General features: G+C 56.9%; 1 protein-coding gene across 2 annotated transcripts; it reads left to right on the plus strand.

Annotated features, from left to right (window-relative positions):
* The first annotated feature begins 2,596 nt into the window (after positions 1–2,596).
* On the plus strand, positions 2,597–14,813 carry N4BP3 (NEDD4 binding protein 3). 2 transcript variants are annotated; one of them, XM_081502041.1, is made up of 5 exons: positions 2,597–2,867; positions 8,348–8,698; positions 8,913–9,440; positions 9,887–10,141; positions 10,267–14,813. In XM_081502041.1, exons 2-5 carry the CDS (start codon positions 8,378–8,380, stop codon positions 10,792–10,794), a joined length of 1,632 nt encoding a protein of 543 aa, XP_081358167.1. In that variant the 5' UTR covers positions 2,597–2,867; positions 8,348–8,377; the 3' UTR covers positions 10,795–14,813. The 2 variants fall into 2 exon arrangements, with proteins under 2 accessions (XP_081358167.1, XP_081358168.1); XM_081502042.1 differs by having other exon boundaries at positions 8,351–8,698.
* Positions 14,814–14,952: the final 139 nt, after the last annotated feature.

The raw sequence follows: 14,952 nt of genomic DNA on the forward strand, positions 1-14,952 counted from the left end.
TTTGTTTGTTTGTTTAATTATTTATTCATTTTTGGCTGCACTGGGTCTTCGTTGCTTTGCGCAGGCTTTCTTTAACTGTGGGGAGTGGGAGCTACTCTCTAGCTGCGGTAGGCTGGCTTCTCATTACGGTGGCTTCTCTTGTTGCGGAACACAGGCTCTTGCAGCACGTGGGCTCAGTAGTTTTAACGTGTGGGTTCTAGAGCACAGACTCAGTAGTTGTGGTATGGGGGTTAGCTGCTCCGTGGCATGTGGAATCTTTCCAGACCAGGGATCGAATTCATGTCCCCTGCATTGGCAGGCAGATTCTTACCCACTGTGCCACCAGGGAAGTCTTGATGTCTCTCTTTTTTTCAATTGAGGTAAAATTCACATCATATAAAACAAACCATTTTAAATTGTGCAACCACCATTTCTATGTGGTTCCAAAATATTTTCCTCATTGAAAAAGGAAACCCCACAACCACTGTCGACTTAAAAAATATAGTCATAACCTGAAAGTGGAAAGTTGTTTTATTTGGTGGGAATGTTTAGGACTTCAAGCCCAGAGGACGGCATCTCAAGTAACCTTGAAAGAACTGTTCGAGGAGGCAGGGGAAGGAGTCAGGTTATACAGAAGTTTGCAAGAAAGGGGGCAGGTAGCCTGATTATCGTTAATTAAGGAAAACTAGATATCTCAAGTTAAAGAATCTAGCCCTTTGCTATGTATAGGAAGATGCAAGCTCTGGGCTCACTGAAATCTTTCCTTTCATACACATCTCAGCTATCTGGGGTCAGCATCTTGCTTCTTGGTTTCTTTTACATCCTTAGTTCCTTGTTCACTGCTGGGAGTGACACAAGAATGATGGCCACTGACAGCTGCTGGATTGCAGGCATTGTTCTCCCTTTCAGGCCCCTCCAGACTCAGAAATTCACTTTTGGAGGCCTTGAAATCACTGACATCCTTATTTACTGATATGGCAGGAATCAGTCCATTTTACACCATCAAGCAGTCACTCTTCATTCTTCCCTCCCCACAGCATCTAGACCTAATCTGCCTTCTGCTGGATTTATCTGCTTCATATAAGTGGAATGATACCACATGCAGTCTTTAGTGTCTGGTTCAGCAAAACTGGCAGATCATCCAAATTGTCCTTTTATGGTTGAATAATATTCCATCTATGGACACACCACATTTTGTGTGTCCATTTATCTGTCGATGGACAATTGGGTTGTTTCCACCTTTGGGCTATTGTGACTAGTCCTGCTACAAACATCCATGCACTAGTGTCTGTTTGAATTCCTGTTTTCAATTCTTCAGAGTATATATCTAGGAGCGGAATTGCTGGATCATACCTCAGTATACATTTATAACCTTTTTTGGAAGACGTGGTGTTTTCATATTTGAATCTGAATGCCTCTAGGTGTCCATCTCTGTCTCGGTTTCCATCTCTTCTGTTGTCTTACACCTGCCAGTCTGACTCACGCTATTCGCTTGGCCCCTGAAGACATCTGCAGATGGTGACTGCAGCCATGAAATTAAAAGATGCTTGCTCCTTGGAAGGAAAGCTATGATCAATCTAGACAGCATATTAAAAAGCAGAGACATTACTTTGCCAACAAAGACCCACCTAGTCAAAGCTATGGTTTTTTTAGCAGTCATGTATGGATGTGAGAGTTGGGCTATAAAGAAAGCTCAGTGGCGAAGAAGTGATGCTTCTGAACTGTGCTATTGGAGACGACTCTTGAGAGTCCCTTGGACTGCAAGGTGATCTAACCAGTTTATCCTAAAGGAAATCAATCCTGAATATTCACTGGAAGGACGGATGCTGAAGCTGAAACTCCCAATTCTTTGGCCACCGGATGAGAAGAACTGACTCACTAGAAAAGACCCTGATGCTCAGAAAGATTGAAGGTGGGAGGAGAAGGGGACGACAGAGGATGAGATGGTTGGATGGCATCACCGACTCGATGGACATGAGTTTGAGTAAGCTCCGGGAGTTGGTGATGGACAGGGAAGCCTGGCGTGCTGCAGCCCATGGTGTCACAAAGAGTCGGACACGACTGAGCGACTGAACTGAACTGAACTGAAGACATCTGAATCTGCTCCCCTTATAAGTCTTTGGCACCAAAAACCCCCACAAAAACATAGCGCCCAATTCAACTGCTAAGGAGCCCGAGATCTTGGGCAAATCTCTCCACACCTCTCGGAATACTATTTTGCTCAGCCTCGCCAGGGAACAACACTGCTTACCTAAGGGGAGGCGGCAAGAATCAGGGAGATGATGGACGGAATGCGTCTCTTCGGAAGCTGTCGGGTTCTGGAAACCAAGACGGACGGGCTAGGCTAGAAGAGGAGGAGGCGGCGGAGGAGAGGGGCGGGCTGGACGCCCTCTGGGAGCATAGGCCGCACTTCGGGTTGCACACCGGCCCGGGGTCCGAGCCAGTGCGCCCGGGCGTCCGCAGCACAGAGCGCAACCGGCAGGGGGCTCGGGCGCCACCGCCTCGCGACGTCTCGGCGGGCTGGGCTAGGCTGGAGTCGCGAGCCCGGGCGGGGCTCAGGTTGGCACGCGGTGGGCGGGAGGTGGCCCCCGTCCCCGCCCCCCACATCCGGGGGCCCGGGCCGGGCTGTGGGTCGGCCGCGCGCCGGTGAGTCAGGCCGGGTTTTCCCTCCGCCTCTGGGGCAGGCTAGCGAGCGCGGCCGAACGCGTCCCTCCCTCCCTCGCCAATCCGGCTCCGGAGCCCGCCCGCCCGCGTTTTCCCGGCGCCTGCCGCCTGGCCGCTCCAGCCTGGTTCGCAGTCTCGGCCGGAGCTGGCTCCCTGGAGGAAGGGTTCAAATCCGCGCGCAAGGGAGCTGCAGCGCGCGAGGGGTGCGGATGGGCGCCAGCATGGTGAGTGGGGCGCACCGGGGGGCTGGAACCGCGGCCCGGGGCTGGACTCGGGGGGTGGCGCTGGCCGTCGCCAAGGTCTAGCTTTCCCGGCGACCTTGGCCAAGCCCGCAGCCCTACGCGGACGAGATTCTCGTCTGAGAAGTGGGCAGGGGTGGCAAGGTGAGGTGTGCGCCCAGGTACCCCTTACTTTCAGACATCGAAGCACCGAGGTGCGGGAACGGGGACCGTCCGCGGGCAGGGAATCTGTGCTGAAAGGGCAGGCGACAGGTTATGCTCTCCGTAACCCATGCAAAACGCGCTTTCCTTGGAGGAGTTCCTGGGACCCCTGAACCACCACTGGGGTGGGGCAGGTGCCCTTGGCGCGGGAGTCTGACCTCGGCTTCCGCACCCGCAGCCCATCCGTTCGGGGTAAGTCTTAGAGAGAAGCCTGGGAGAGACATCCCCTCCCACCCCTCAGGTAGTTTGGGGACCTCCCCCACTTTTGGGGGAGCCCTCGCCTCTGCCACATCCGTCCCGGAGGAAATTCCATGGAGATGCCAACCTCCACCTTCCCCAAGAGACGGCTTTCTGCCCTCTTCTGCCCCCTCTGGGATACCCCTTCCTCCACTATATGAGCCCTGTATGAGCGGCAGCTGCCAGCCTGCTGTCAGGGGTCCCGTGAAGAGCAGACGCTCCCAGATCCTGAGCACCATCCCAGTCTGGCCACAACCTTCGGCCAAAGTGAGGGCCCGTCTGCAGCCAGGCGGAAATCGGGGCCGTGACTGCGTCCGCAAAAAAGGACTGGGACCTGTCGTCTCCGACGCGGCAGTCCACCCCCTTCTGCCCCCTACCCGCCCGCCTCCACGAGCCGACCGGGTCTCTCCTGGCTTGCACCGGGGGCTCAGCCTATCCCGCGGCCGTGGTGCTCTCTCCCTGGCCGGCCCAGGGAAGGAGAGAGGCAGGAGGCCGTCCTGGAACCGGTGATCTGCCTCCTCTCAAAGCCCTCCTGGGCAGGGCTCCTCTCCTGCCGACTGGCTGTGTGTGGGTGTGTATGTGCCAGACTGAATGAGGGCGGCCAGTCTGCTCAGGCCACCGCCTATGGAACTAGCAGCTTCCAGGGCTCACAGTGCCCATGCAGCGGTGCTTCCACTATTTCTACCTGACCCAGGGGCAGGCAGTGGGTATTCCAGGTTGAGGGGACTGGGATCCAAACCAACCTGGTTGCAGGTACCCTTGGGAGAAGCAGGTGTGGGGAGCTGAGCAGACATAATCCACAGCAGTGTGTGAGCCCAGGGAGGCCAGGTGGTAACTCCTGGCTGGGACAGCCTGGGGCAGAAGAGAGGTCCTTGCCTGGGGAGTTGGGATTGTTGGTCATGTGGAATCATGGACAGCTCACTTCTTTTTGGACCTCAGTTTACCTAGCTGTAGGATGGAGTAAGGGTAACTACTGTCTTGCCTGCCTCCACGAAGCTGTCGCAGAGATGAGAGGATGAAATGAAAGGGCTGATAAAAACTGTAGAGCGCAAGTGACTTAGTGATACTAAGAATCACTCCAGCAGGACTCTGCCTCTTCATGAGTTGAAATGGGGCTAGGGAATGCCAGCCTCTCCCATCTCCTCCCTGGGCCCCTCTTACCCATTGCCCCCTCTTTTGGAGCTGGGACATTCCAGTCCCATTCCTCAGGGGCAGCTGCAGTCACTCCCCTCAGCAAAGCTGATCCTCCAGCAGGTGGTGGGACCCTCCCTGGGGCCAGGGCTCAGGAGGGGCTAAAGGCAGTCGAGGCAGGACTGGGAGCTACCTACCCAAGTGCTCTAGGTACGCTCCAGAGGAGATGCACAGTGGGGTCAGGGCAGGCTTCAAAATGTAGAGAGCCTATGGTCTTTTTCCTGTGCAGCTGAACATGACCTTAGGCACCTTATTTTACCTCCTGGGCCTCAGTTTTCTCCTCGGAAGTGGGGGATGACACTCTTCCCCTCCCATGTGTGTTGTCAGCATGTGCCAGGCCCAGCATCAGGCTGACCCAATGAGGCACCCACTAAGGGACACCAGGACGTCTCCCTGAGTGTCCTGTCTTTTTCTGCTTCATGGCCAGGGCGGTATCCCAGCCCCATTCTCCGGTCTTTACCAAGAGTTGGTCCAGAGAGATGCTCCCAGTGTCCAGGCTGTCTGATCTTGGAGTGGGCGGAGGGGAAGATGGAAGCAGTGGTAAAGGGACCCTGTTGGGACCAACTAGGACCTGTGCAGAATAGGGCCTATGTGACCAGCTGAAAGCTTGCTGGCAGAGCAGTGGGGTGGCGGCGGCAAGGTTCTGCTCTGTGCAGAGCTCTGGGCCCCAGGCACGTCATGAGTTCTGGGTAGAGAAGCCCAGGCACTTGGAGGAGGAGGCCCTGTTTTCCCCAGTGGGGCTGCAAGGCACTTGCGGTCTCTCCCTCCCTCCTTCCCCCACCACATCCTCTCCTGCACAGCTGCCCTGGGCCAGTCCCTGGGCTTCCAAGCAACGGGAAGGAATGTGTGTATTGGGGGATGTGGAGAAGGCAGGGGAGGTGGATGGAGTCTTTTAGGAAAAAGGACTGTCTCCAGATTGAGACCTGGGCAGGGTGGAGCCTCCTGAGAGCCAGGGGCCTTGGCCCAAGGGGGAGGAGCTAGTAATACAGCCTGAGAAGTTATCTAGGAGGGGTGGAGAGAGGGGGGGGGGCCTTAGATAAAGACAAAGGGAAGGGCTGTTGGTGCCCCTCCGTGTAGCTTGGGAATTATTTCAAATTGCTCAACTCAAGTGTGAAGAAAAGCCAATCCCATGCCCTCCTTGCCACACACACACACACATACACACTTGCCTTCATCTAGCAGCCTCGGGGCTAGGAAGGACAGCTGGGTATTTGTGTGTGAAAGGTGCTGAGTGCTGTGTGGATGACCTTCAGTGTGTGTGTGAGCCTTGCTGTGTCCTCTCACCGAGGAGCTTCTGGGCTGCTGGTGGCACCGACTAGACTGCAGTATGTGTGTGGTGTGCGTGTTTTGGCTCATGACTGCTTCTCCCCTGGACCTGAGACCCTTTGTGGGGGTTATGGGGTGTTGATTATTGCTCCCTGAGACAGGAAATGAGGCTGTGGCCAGGGGAATGTGAAGCACTGTGTGTTTGGGATGAAGAGGGCGTGTTTAGCTCCCCCTGCCACCATCCCTGCCCCCAGGCTCTCACCAGGCTTGCAGCTCAGGAGCCCTTTCACCTCCCTGTCCCCATGCTAGTTGTCAATGCAACCCTATAGGAAGGCAGGGAAAGTAGAGTCTTTCCCATTTGGGGGAAACTGAGGCATGGTCAAGGGAGGTGTCCCATGGAGAGATAATGTAAGGGTGGGCTAGAGACCAGATTATCTGCTGTCTACCTCCCCAAGAAGCAGTGACAGGAGTTCAGTGGGCTTGTCTGTTGCTCAGTGGGCTTGTCATGGTGAAGGGGTGTCAGAGTGGGAGGCAAGATGCTTCGATTAAACTCTTGGGTTGTGGGTGACATTGTTGGTTCCCATTAGACATTTCAAGTCATTGTACTGTAATCACAGGTGAGCACCTCACTCTGACCACCTCTGTGACCTTGGGCAGGCCACTTCACCTTCTGGAGCCCCATTGCCCTTACCTAAAAAACACAGAGAGTTAACCATGTGCCAGGACTCTGTGAGACCCCTACGCAGGGCCGCATCACTGTAGGTGCCCAGCACCTGTCATCCCTTATCTAGATGACTCCCCTAACCCTGTGTGGTTTGTGGCACCCTTAGAGGGGTTGAGCTGTCTGGGGACTGGAAAGGGAAGCTTGGGGAGGTTTCTTTTGCCCAAGGTAAGGTTGAGGACCGCAGGGTGTAGGGGCAGGTCCGTGCCTTCCACCCCCCTCCCTCCCTCCTCGCTGAGAGCTTTGTCTTCTACAAACACAAAACCTGGAAATGGTTGAGGAAGATGGAACCTCCTAACCATTGTTTGGGGTGGGAGTCTGTGTCCCAGAAGCATATTGGATTGGGGTAGTTGAGGCGGGGCGCGTTGGGCTTGTAGCTGCATTGTGCCTGCTGGGTGTCTGTTCAGGAATGGGAATAGCTGGGTAGGAGGCAGAGAAGGGGGCTTCTCTGGTAGCTCAGCTGGTAAAGAATCCACCTGCAATGCAGGAGACCCCGGTTCTATTCCTGGGTAGGGAAGATCCTCTGGAGAGGATACCCACTCCAGTATTCTTGGTCTTCCCTGGTGGCTCAGATGGTAAAGAATCCGCCTGCAATGCAGAAGACCCTGGTACGATCCCTGGGTTGGGAAGATTCCCTGGAGGAGGGCATGGCAACCCACTCCAGTATTCTTGCCTGGAAAATCCCCTCGGACAAAGGAGCCTGGCTACAGTCCATGGGGTCACAAAGAGTTGGACATGACTGAGTGAGTAAGCATAGCATACAGACGGAGAAGGTGGCATTCGTTTATTTGGCAAGTCCTTTCTGAGCACTTACTGTGTGCCAAGTGCTGGGATGGACACAAGGGATCCAGCGGGCACTTTGCGGACAGGTCCTGCCTTCCACAGTGTGGTCCCAGCACAGGTGGGAGGCAATCCATAACCCCGTCACTCGGGCACTCGCCGGTGGCGTTAGTGTGTCTACCAGCTAAGCTCGGCTTCAGCTGGCCTGTGTTGACCCTGGCTGTGGGCCAGGCCCTGGACTGGGCATTTTATCCTCTAATCTTAGCCCGTCCTCCCAGCATCCGTGAGTGATAAGAGTTGACATAGTCAATGTCCAGATGAGGAAGCCAGGGCCCACACACTGATTGGTTCCACACATTGGGTCAGGATTGGGGCCCTGATGCCTGGCAGTGGCCTTTGAAGTGGCAGCATATTAGAGGGGCTGGCAGGGGCTCTGGCTGCCCCGTCTCCCTGCCTCCTACCACTGCCCCAACATGAACACCTGTTCCGGAAACTGTGGCCATTGTTCCTGCCATCCTTCCTTCCCCTGGGCCCTTCCTGTTTGTATCCGTCCCGCTGGAGCCCCTAACCCCACCCCTGCCAGGTGCTTCCCTTGGGAAAACTCTGACCCTCTTCAGGAAGAGGGGTTGAATGAGGTTTTTTCCCTCTCCCAAGGGAAGAAGAAGGATTGGAGCTTCTGAGGCCACTGGTCTTGGTTCCCTGTGCCCTCTGCCCACCCACCACGTTGGGTGCCTGGCAGGAGAATGAACAAAGTTAGAGTCAGAGATGGATTCTGCCAGCTCAGTCCTGGGAGGGGCTCCTGTCCTACTGCTTCAGGTCCTGGTCCCCCTGTGACCCCAGCCACACACTGGCCCCTCGTCGGAACTAGGGCACTAGACAGGTAGCCTTGGGACTTCTACTAATTTCTCTAGGAGTCTTGTTCTGGATTCTCTCTGGAACCCACATCTGCCACTCCTGGGTGGGCTGGGGTGGGGGAGCTGACACAGAGAACAAGCACCTGGTTTTAGGGCATCTGGGGAGTTGGGCAGCAAGTGCATACCTGCCCCTGATGGAGCCTCCCAACCCCCAGAAGCAGCCGCCTGTGCCCTGGTGAAACTTCATGGCCACAGCCCCAGGCCCTGCTGGCATTGCCATGGGCAGCGTGGGCAGCCTGTTGGAACGGCAGGACTTTTCCCCTGAAGAGCTACGGGCGGCACTCGCAGGGTCTCGGGGCTCCCGCCAGCCTGATGGGCTCCTCCGGAAAGGCTTGGGCCAGCGTGAGCTCCTCAGCTACCTGCACTTTCCCAAGAAGGATGGCAAGACCACCAAGCGGGCCCCTCGGAATGAGCCTGCCGACTATGCCACCCTCTACTACCGGGAACACCCTCGGGCTGGTGACTTCAGCAAGACCTCGCTGCCTGAACGGGGGCGTTTTGACAAGGTGTGCCTCGGCTCCTCCCCTCCCTACTGTGGCAGGGCAGGGAGGGGGGCCCTCCTTGAAGACCCCGAGGCTGGGATGGGACATGGAAGTCTTGCCGTGGGCTGGCCTGGTGACACGTACCCCTTGTTCTCAAAGAGGATTCCCAGGGGCTTCGGGAGGGAGCACCAGAGAGCAGTCAGCCCAGAGCCTCATCCCTGCCCTCTCTTTCTGGCAGTGTCGCATTCGCCCATCAGTATTCAAGCCGGCCTCGAGCACCGGGAAAGGCTTCCTGTCCATGCAGAGCCTGGCAGCCCACAAGGGCCAGAAGCTGTGGCGCAGCAATGGCAGCCTGCACACGCTGGCCTGCCATCCGCCCCTGAGCCCGGGGCCCCGGGTCAGCCAGGCCCAGGCCCGTGCCCAGCTGCTGCACGCCCTCAGCCTGGATGAGGGCGGCCCCGAGCCCGAGCCCAGTCTGTCTGATTCCTCCAGCGGGGGCAGCTTTGGCCGCAGTCCCAGCACTGGCCCCGGCCCCTTCAGCTCCTCCCTGGGCCACATTAACCATCTTGGGGGCTCCCTGGACCGGGCCTCACGGGGTTCCAAGGAGATTGGGCCACTGACTCTGCTGAACTGCCTGCCCGAACCACCGCCCCCCTATGAATTCTCCTGCCCCGCCGCCGAGGACATGGTGGCTGTGCTGCCGGACACCTGTGAGGAGCTCAAGAGGGGCCTTGGTGAGGAGGATGGCGCCAGTCCCTTCACGCAGGTGAGAGCAGCTGTTGCCTTGGCCACCTGTTCTGTCCCCTGGCATTAGCATACAGGGCAGACAGAGGGTCACCCACCAGCTCTCCTGCAGGGCTCCGGGTATAGGAGGGTAAGGAAGAAAGAGATGAGTTTGCTTCTCTCCCCAAGCCCCACATGGTGGGGATGTCATGTCTTTGGTGGTCCTTGCAGGAAGTTGTGAGGGAGGGAGACTCCCTGGGAGGGCCGCATGCTGGGGACACTTCACCTCCAGAGGACACATCCTGGGTTGGGGCACATGTGTGCCCAAAGCATTGGACCCTGGACCCTGTGGTGTTGAGACAGAGGATATCAGGAGCAGCTGGAGCATTGGAGCAGCAGGCCAGCCGTGGGAGTGCAGGCAGTTGGCATCCAGGGGGCAGGGCGGTGTGTGAATCTTGGGCCATGGCAAGTGCCCTTTCCCCTGGGCAGGTGCTGGAAGAGCGCCAGCGGCTGTGGCTGACTGAGCTGAAGCGCCTCTACCTGGAGCGACTGCACGAGGTGACCCAGAAGGCAGAGCGTAGTGAGCGCAACCTCCAGCTGCAGCTGTTCATGGCCCAGCAGGAGCAGCGGCGCCTACGCAAGGAGCTGCGAGCACAGCAGGGCCTGGGCCCGGAGCCTCGGCCACCAGGCAGCCTCCCAGAGGCCGATCCTAGTGCCCGAGCAGAGGAGGAAGCCCGCTGGGAGGTGAGAGACCAGGCATTCAGAGACTCCTGCCCCCACTGCTGTCATGCCATCCTCGGCCTGCCCTCCTACCGGTCCGCCCCTTACCCTGCTTTGTTTGGCTCTTGCCCATCCCTGTCCCCCTTCAGGTGTGCCAGAAAACAGCAGAGATCAGCCTCCTGAAGCAGCAGCTGCGGGAAGCCCAGGCAGAACTGGCTCAGAAGCTAGCTGAGATCTTCAGCCTGAAGACACAACTTCGGGGCAGCCGGGCACAGGCCCAGGCCCAGGATGCAGAGCTGGCCCGACTTCGAGAGGCCGTGCGAAGCCTGCAGGAGCAGGCCCCTCGGGAGGAGGCCCCAGGCAGCTGTGAGACCGATGACTGCAAGAGCAGGGGGCTGCTGGGGGAGGCAGGAGGCAGTGAGGCCAGAGACGGGGCTGAGCAGCTGCGGGCCGAGCTCCTGCAGGAGCGGCTCCGAGGCCAGGAGCAGGCGCTGCGCTTTGAGCAGGAGCGGCGGACGTGGCAGGAGGAAAAGGAGCGGGTATTGCGCTACCAGCGGGAGATCCAGGGCGGCTACATGGACATGTATCGCCGCAACCAGGAGTTGGAACAGGAGCTGCGGGCACTGCAGGAGCCCCCCGCACCCTGGAGCCCTCGGCTTGAGTCCTCCAAGATCTGAGGCCCTGGAGCAAGCTGACAGCAGGAGCACTGTCAGAATATGGCTTGGACAAGCCCACCCTGAGACGGCCAGCTCCTTCCTTACATTGGTCTGGGGTGGAAGCTGCTGAGACCAGCCAGGGATGGAGAGGCTGGCCGAGAAGAGGGATCCAGTGGGGCTGTGGGCTAGATGGGGTGCCAGTAGCAGGAGGAGCCAGGGCAAGGTCCCCCTGGCTGAGGAGTCTTCAGGCAGAGCCCAGCCCTGGAGTAGGTATGGCCCAGGAAAGGAGGTTTGGAAGTGAAGAGCCCTATGAGGCGAAAAGGGCCAGTGTGAGGAGGGGAGGCTGGGATGGGAACTTTGGCCTCCCCAGAATAAAATCACATTTTCTACGAGGAATTACCAGGTGATAACGTCAGGCCTGTCCCTGGCCTGAGTGCAGAGGACTGCGGAAGGTCCGGGTTGGGGCTGTTGGCCTGGACTGTAGCTCCGCCACGTCCATGATCGGCGGGCAGGGTGAACCCTGCACCTCTGTGTGCAGCTGCTGGACAGGCACGTTGGGGAATGGGGGGATCCTTGCCCTGGCACTGCCAAGTTTCTTAGCTGCCATGTGAGCTGAAATTCCTTTCTTTAGCATTGGTGAGAATTTTAATAGGGAACAATGCTGGGAACCCAAGAAAACAAAGGGGCAAGTCAACCAAGGCATTGCTAGAATATGAAATGTCCTCTTGATAAAAAGTCTGGGCTCCTGGGTCCCAGGCCCGGCTGGATGTGGGGCCAGCCTAAGACAGCTTCTGCTGGAGAGCCTTAAGCCTCCAGTAGTCTTCCCCTCCCAGAACTTGCCTCCCACCTTTCTCTCTGGCTTGTGTACCCCTCCCTCCATTGGGATGAGGGCCTGGGAAGATGCAGGAAATGAGGCAGAGAAAGTTCGATAAAGGGCTAGAACCACAGCAGGGAATGAGGATATTTCCCCGTAGGCATGGAGGGCCATGGGGTATTCTTGAGCAGGAGTGTGAGGTGTGATCTGATTTGTATTCTGGAAAGCTCTGTCCTGGGAGGAAGCACCCCTGTGCCCAGCCCTGCATTGCCTGATCCTTGCTCTTAGCCAAGGCTTGCTGGTCCTTGGCCCCTAAAACCCACTCCCATCCTCTCTGGACCCTTGCTCCCTCCTGGTGGGTTACGTAGAGCACAGAACCAGTCGGGCTGTGCAAGTGGCATCTCCTTGCTTGTAAAGCTTGGTGTCCTTACAGATGCATTAGTGTATCTGCTGCCACACATGGAGCACTTCCTGTCTGCCTGGTGCTGCGTTAGGCTGTCTGGGTCTGGGGGCTCAGGGTTGAATGACATGTGCTTCCTGCTGCAGGGGAATCAATACACAAACGTCTCCCTCCTAGGCTGCCTGGCCGCCTCAGATCTCCGCAGACACCCCCAGTTTGCTCCCTATGGCTGTGCTCTGCTCCTTCCCTGGCCCCTTTGGCAGCCCCCTCAGGTGGGCCCTGATGGTGGGGGGTGTGCAGGGGTACGGACGCAGCAGTGGAGTGTGAGCCAGTGGGCCCCGCCTTTTTAGGGCGGAGAGTGGGGTGTGTGTGTTGTCTGCTGTGGGGATAATGTGTTTATGTCTGTGTGAGTGGCATCTGTGTACAGTAGAGGTGTGCTGTGGGTGGTAGGTGTGTCTAAGGGGGTGTGTTTGGGCCTCCTGAGTTGGAGGCTGGGTTGGGGCTCCTCCCTCTGTTCCATTCTTTCCCACCCTTCTCAGCCCCTTTTAGTCCTGATCTGAACTTGACTAGAGCTTGACTAGAGCTTGTGACCAGGTCAGATCCCTGGGCCTAGGTGAGAGTTATCTGGGCTCACCCCTGAGCCAGGTCCTCTGCCTGGGGAGGGAAAGTAGAGACACCTGAGTTAGGCAGGCCTATTCTTCACAGGCCTTGATACCCATTTTACACACCCCACCCAATCAAGCTTTCTGGGTCAATGGTTCCTCCAAAGGGCCCTCCAGAGCTCAGTGCTAGCCTGAAGCCTGGCTCATCCCATGGGCTGGAGCTGGTCAGGCTGGATACCCACGTGGTCCACAGTGGCCGGGGTCTACTTTTTGGTGTCCCAGCTTTGCAGAAGAGCTCCCCACCCAGCAATTAGGGAGCTGGGCCGGCCAGTACAGCCAGCAGGGAGTGGGTGGGCGGTACCAAAACTTGGCAGGTGTGCCAGAAACCAAGGCCAGGCCCAAATGTAGGGGGAGGGCACAAGAGAGCTGAAGCTGGGGCGTCTCAGAGGGAACAAGATCCTGTTAGCTCATCGCTGCCAGGAAAACCAGTTCCCTGTCCCCAAGCCGGCTGGGCAGCTCTGGGGCCAGCTGATCACAGGTGTCACTGTAGTGGCTACACCTTGGGGCAGCCCCTCCATTCTGCCCCCAGTGGATCCCTCAGCGCCCAGCTGTCCTCTGAGCCCCTCCCCCAGCAGACTAGGCCCAAGAGTTGATTCTTTCCAGAACTGAGGCTAGCTCCCTGCACTGGACTCCCTGCCTTTGGTCCCTCTTGTTCTCTACTCGATAGTGTCCTCCAGTGGCTCCTTGGGTCCCTTAGCCTATCACTTGAGGCCTCTGACAGTCTTGCCTCCAGGGCCACTGATGGTGGTACCCCTCCTAATCACAACAGCCCTCTGCGCCCTCGTTCTCCAGGCAGACTACTCCCCTCACCCCGACTATGCTGCGCAGATTTTCCCTCCTTAGGGAAGCCTTCCCTGAACTCACACCCTGTCCAGGCAATTCCTTGCTCCCTATGCCCACCCCTGTTTCTGTCCACCAGCTCTGTCTGTTCCATTGGAATGGTCAGTTTGCCTCTGTTTTCCACTGGGCTGTGGGCATGGCTGGAGCAGGACCACATCTTCTGTTTTCATCCCCAGAGCCTGCTGTGATTCCAGCCCAGAAAGCACTGGGGTGGCTTTGGAGTCAAGAGAGACCAGACCCCTTCCCTGACTGGCATGGGTTCAAGCTAGAGGTCATAGGGGGAGATGGCAAAGGCTCAAATGCCAAGCATTCATTCACCTTTCGTGCCACCTGGTCCGAACCAGGTCTGTGCCAAGTACCACCATTCACTGCACAGTGATGTACCAAGTGCCTCCTTCGGGGAGGAAGCTGAGGTGGTCAAGGCCTTTGCCCCTGTGGTCCTTTCCAGAGGGTGAGGGAAGGAGACAACACATACGGGTCCACAGTAGTGACTGGGCCAGAAGACTGCCAGCATTACAGGGGACAACAAAGGCACCTGCACAGTGGTGAACAAGTCAGCAGGGCATGCAGAAGGCAGAGGGAGTCCATCTGGGGGATTAAGAGTAGATTTCTTTGAGACCGGTTGGCTGCGGGTATTAGGGAAACTTTTCCCAAAGAGGGTGTAGGCCCCACAGTGACAATTCAGATTGCAATAACCCACCATTCTAGTAGGTGGGGGCTTAGCCCTCTCTATTGGATTCAGAAAAGATAATGTGCTATTCCTTGTAGAAAAAACAAGAAATATGACATATGCAGCAAAAACAAAAAGTGAAATATGTCATGAGAGATGAAGTTTGAATGCCATGGGAGTTCAGAGGAGAGCTGGCTCACTTATCACTCCAGGTGGTGGGGTGGGGCGAGGGGACAAAGGTTGACCAAATTTGGGGCAGGCACTTCCAAGCTTTCTGACTGTGTCTTCCTGTGTGCTTCCTTGTGCAGCCCAGTTCTGGCAAGAATCCTGCTAAGTTAGGTTAGCCAGAGTCTCCCATCTTCTATGTCTGAACACCCTCCATATTCTAATCTGGTTCCTCCACCTCCACCATCTCCCACATTATGTTTGGTCACTCTGGCCTGCCTTCATTGAGAATTCTCTGCGGTCGTTTCCCAGTTCCCCCTGCCCCCTGAGGTTTCCTCTTAGTAATTTTTCATCCACTGACCTCCACCCTGCACCTTGGCTATGAAATATACTTTTCCTTGTATTTGGAGTTGAGGCCATTCTCTGACCCTTAAATCCCATTCCAGTAGCCCCCACTGAATAAAGTCTTCCTTACCACTCTTTAACACACATCATGGCAATTTTTTTTCTTTTTTCTTTAACAGAGGCAAGCTTCCCTGAGGAGGAGAAGTTGTTGGGGGGGGGGGATATTTCCTGTGGAGTGGGGTGGGATGAGGGCATTCCAGGATGGGCCTGGATTTGGGCATGG

This window comes from Giraffa tippelskirchi, chromosome 6 (assembly GCF_054371585.1).
Source record: "Giraffa tippelskirchi isolate mGirTip1 chromosome 6, T2T-mGirTip1v1.2.pri, whole genome shotgun sequence".
Taxonomy (NCBI): Eukaryota; Metazoa; Chordata; class Mammalia; order Artiodactyla; family Giraffidae; genus Giraffa; species Giraffa tippelskirchi.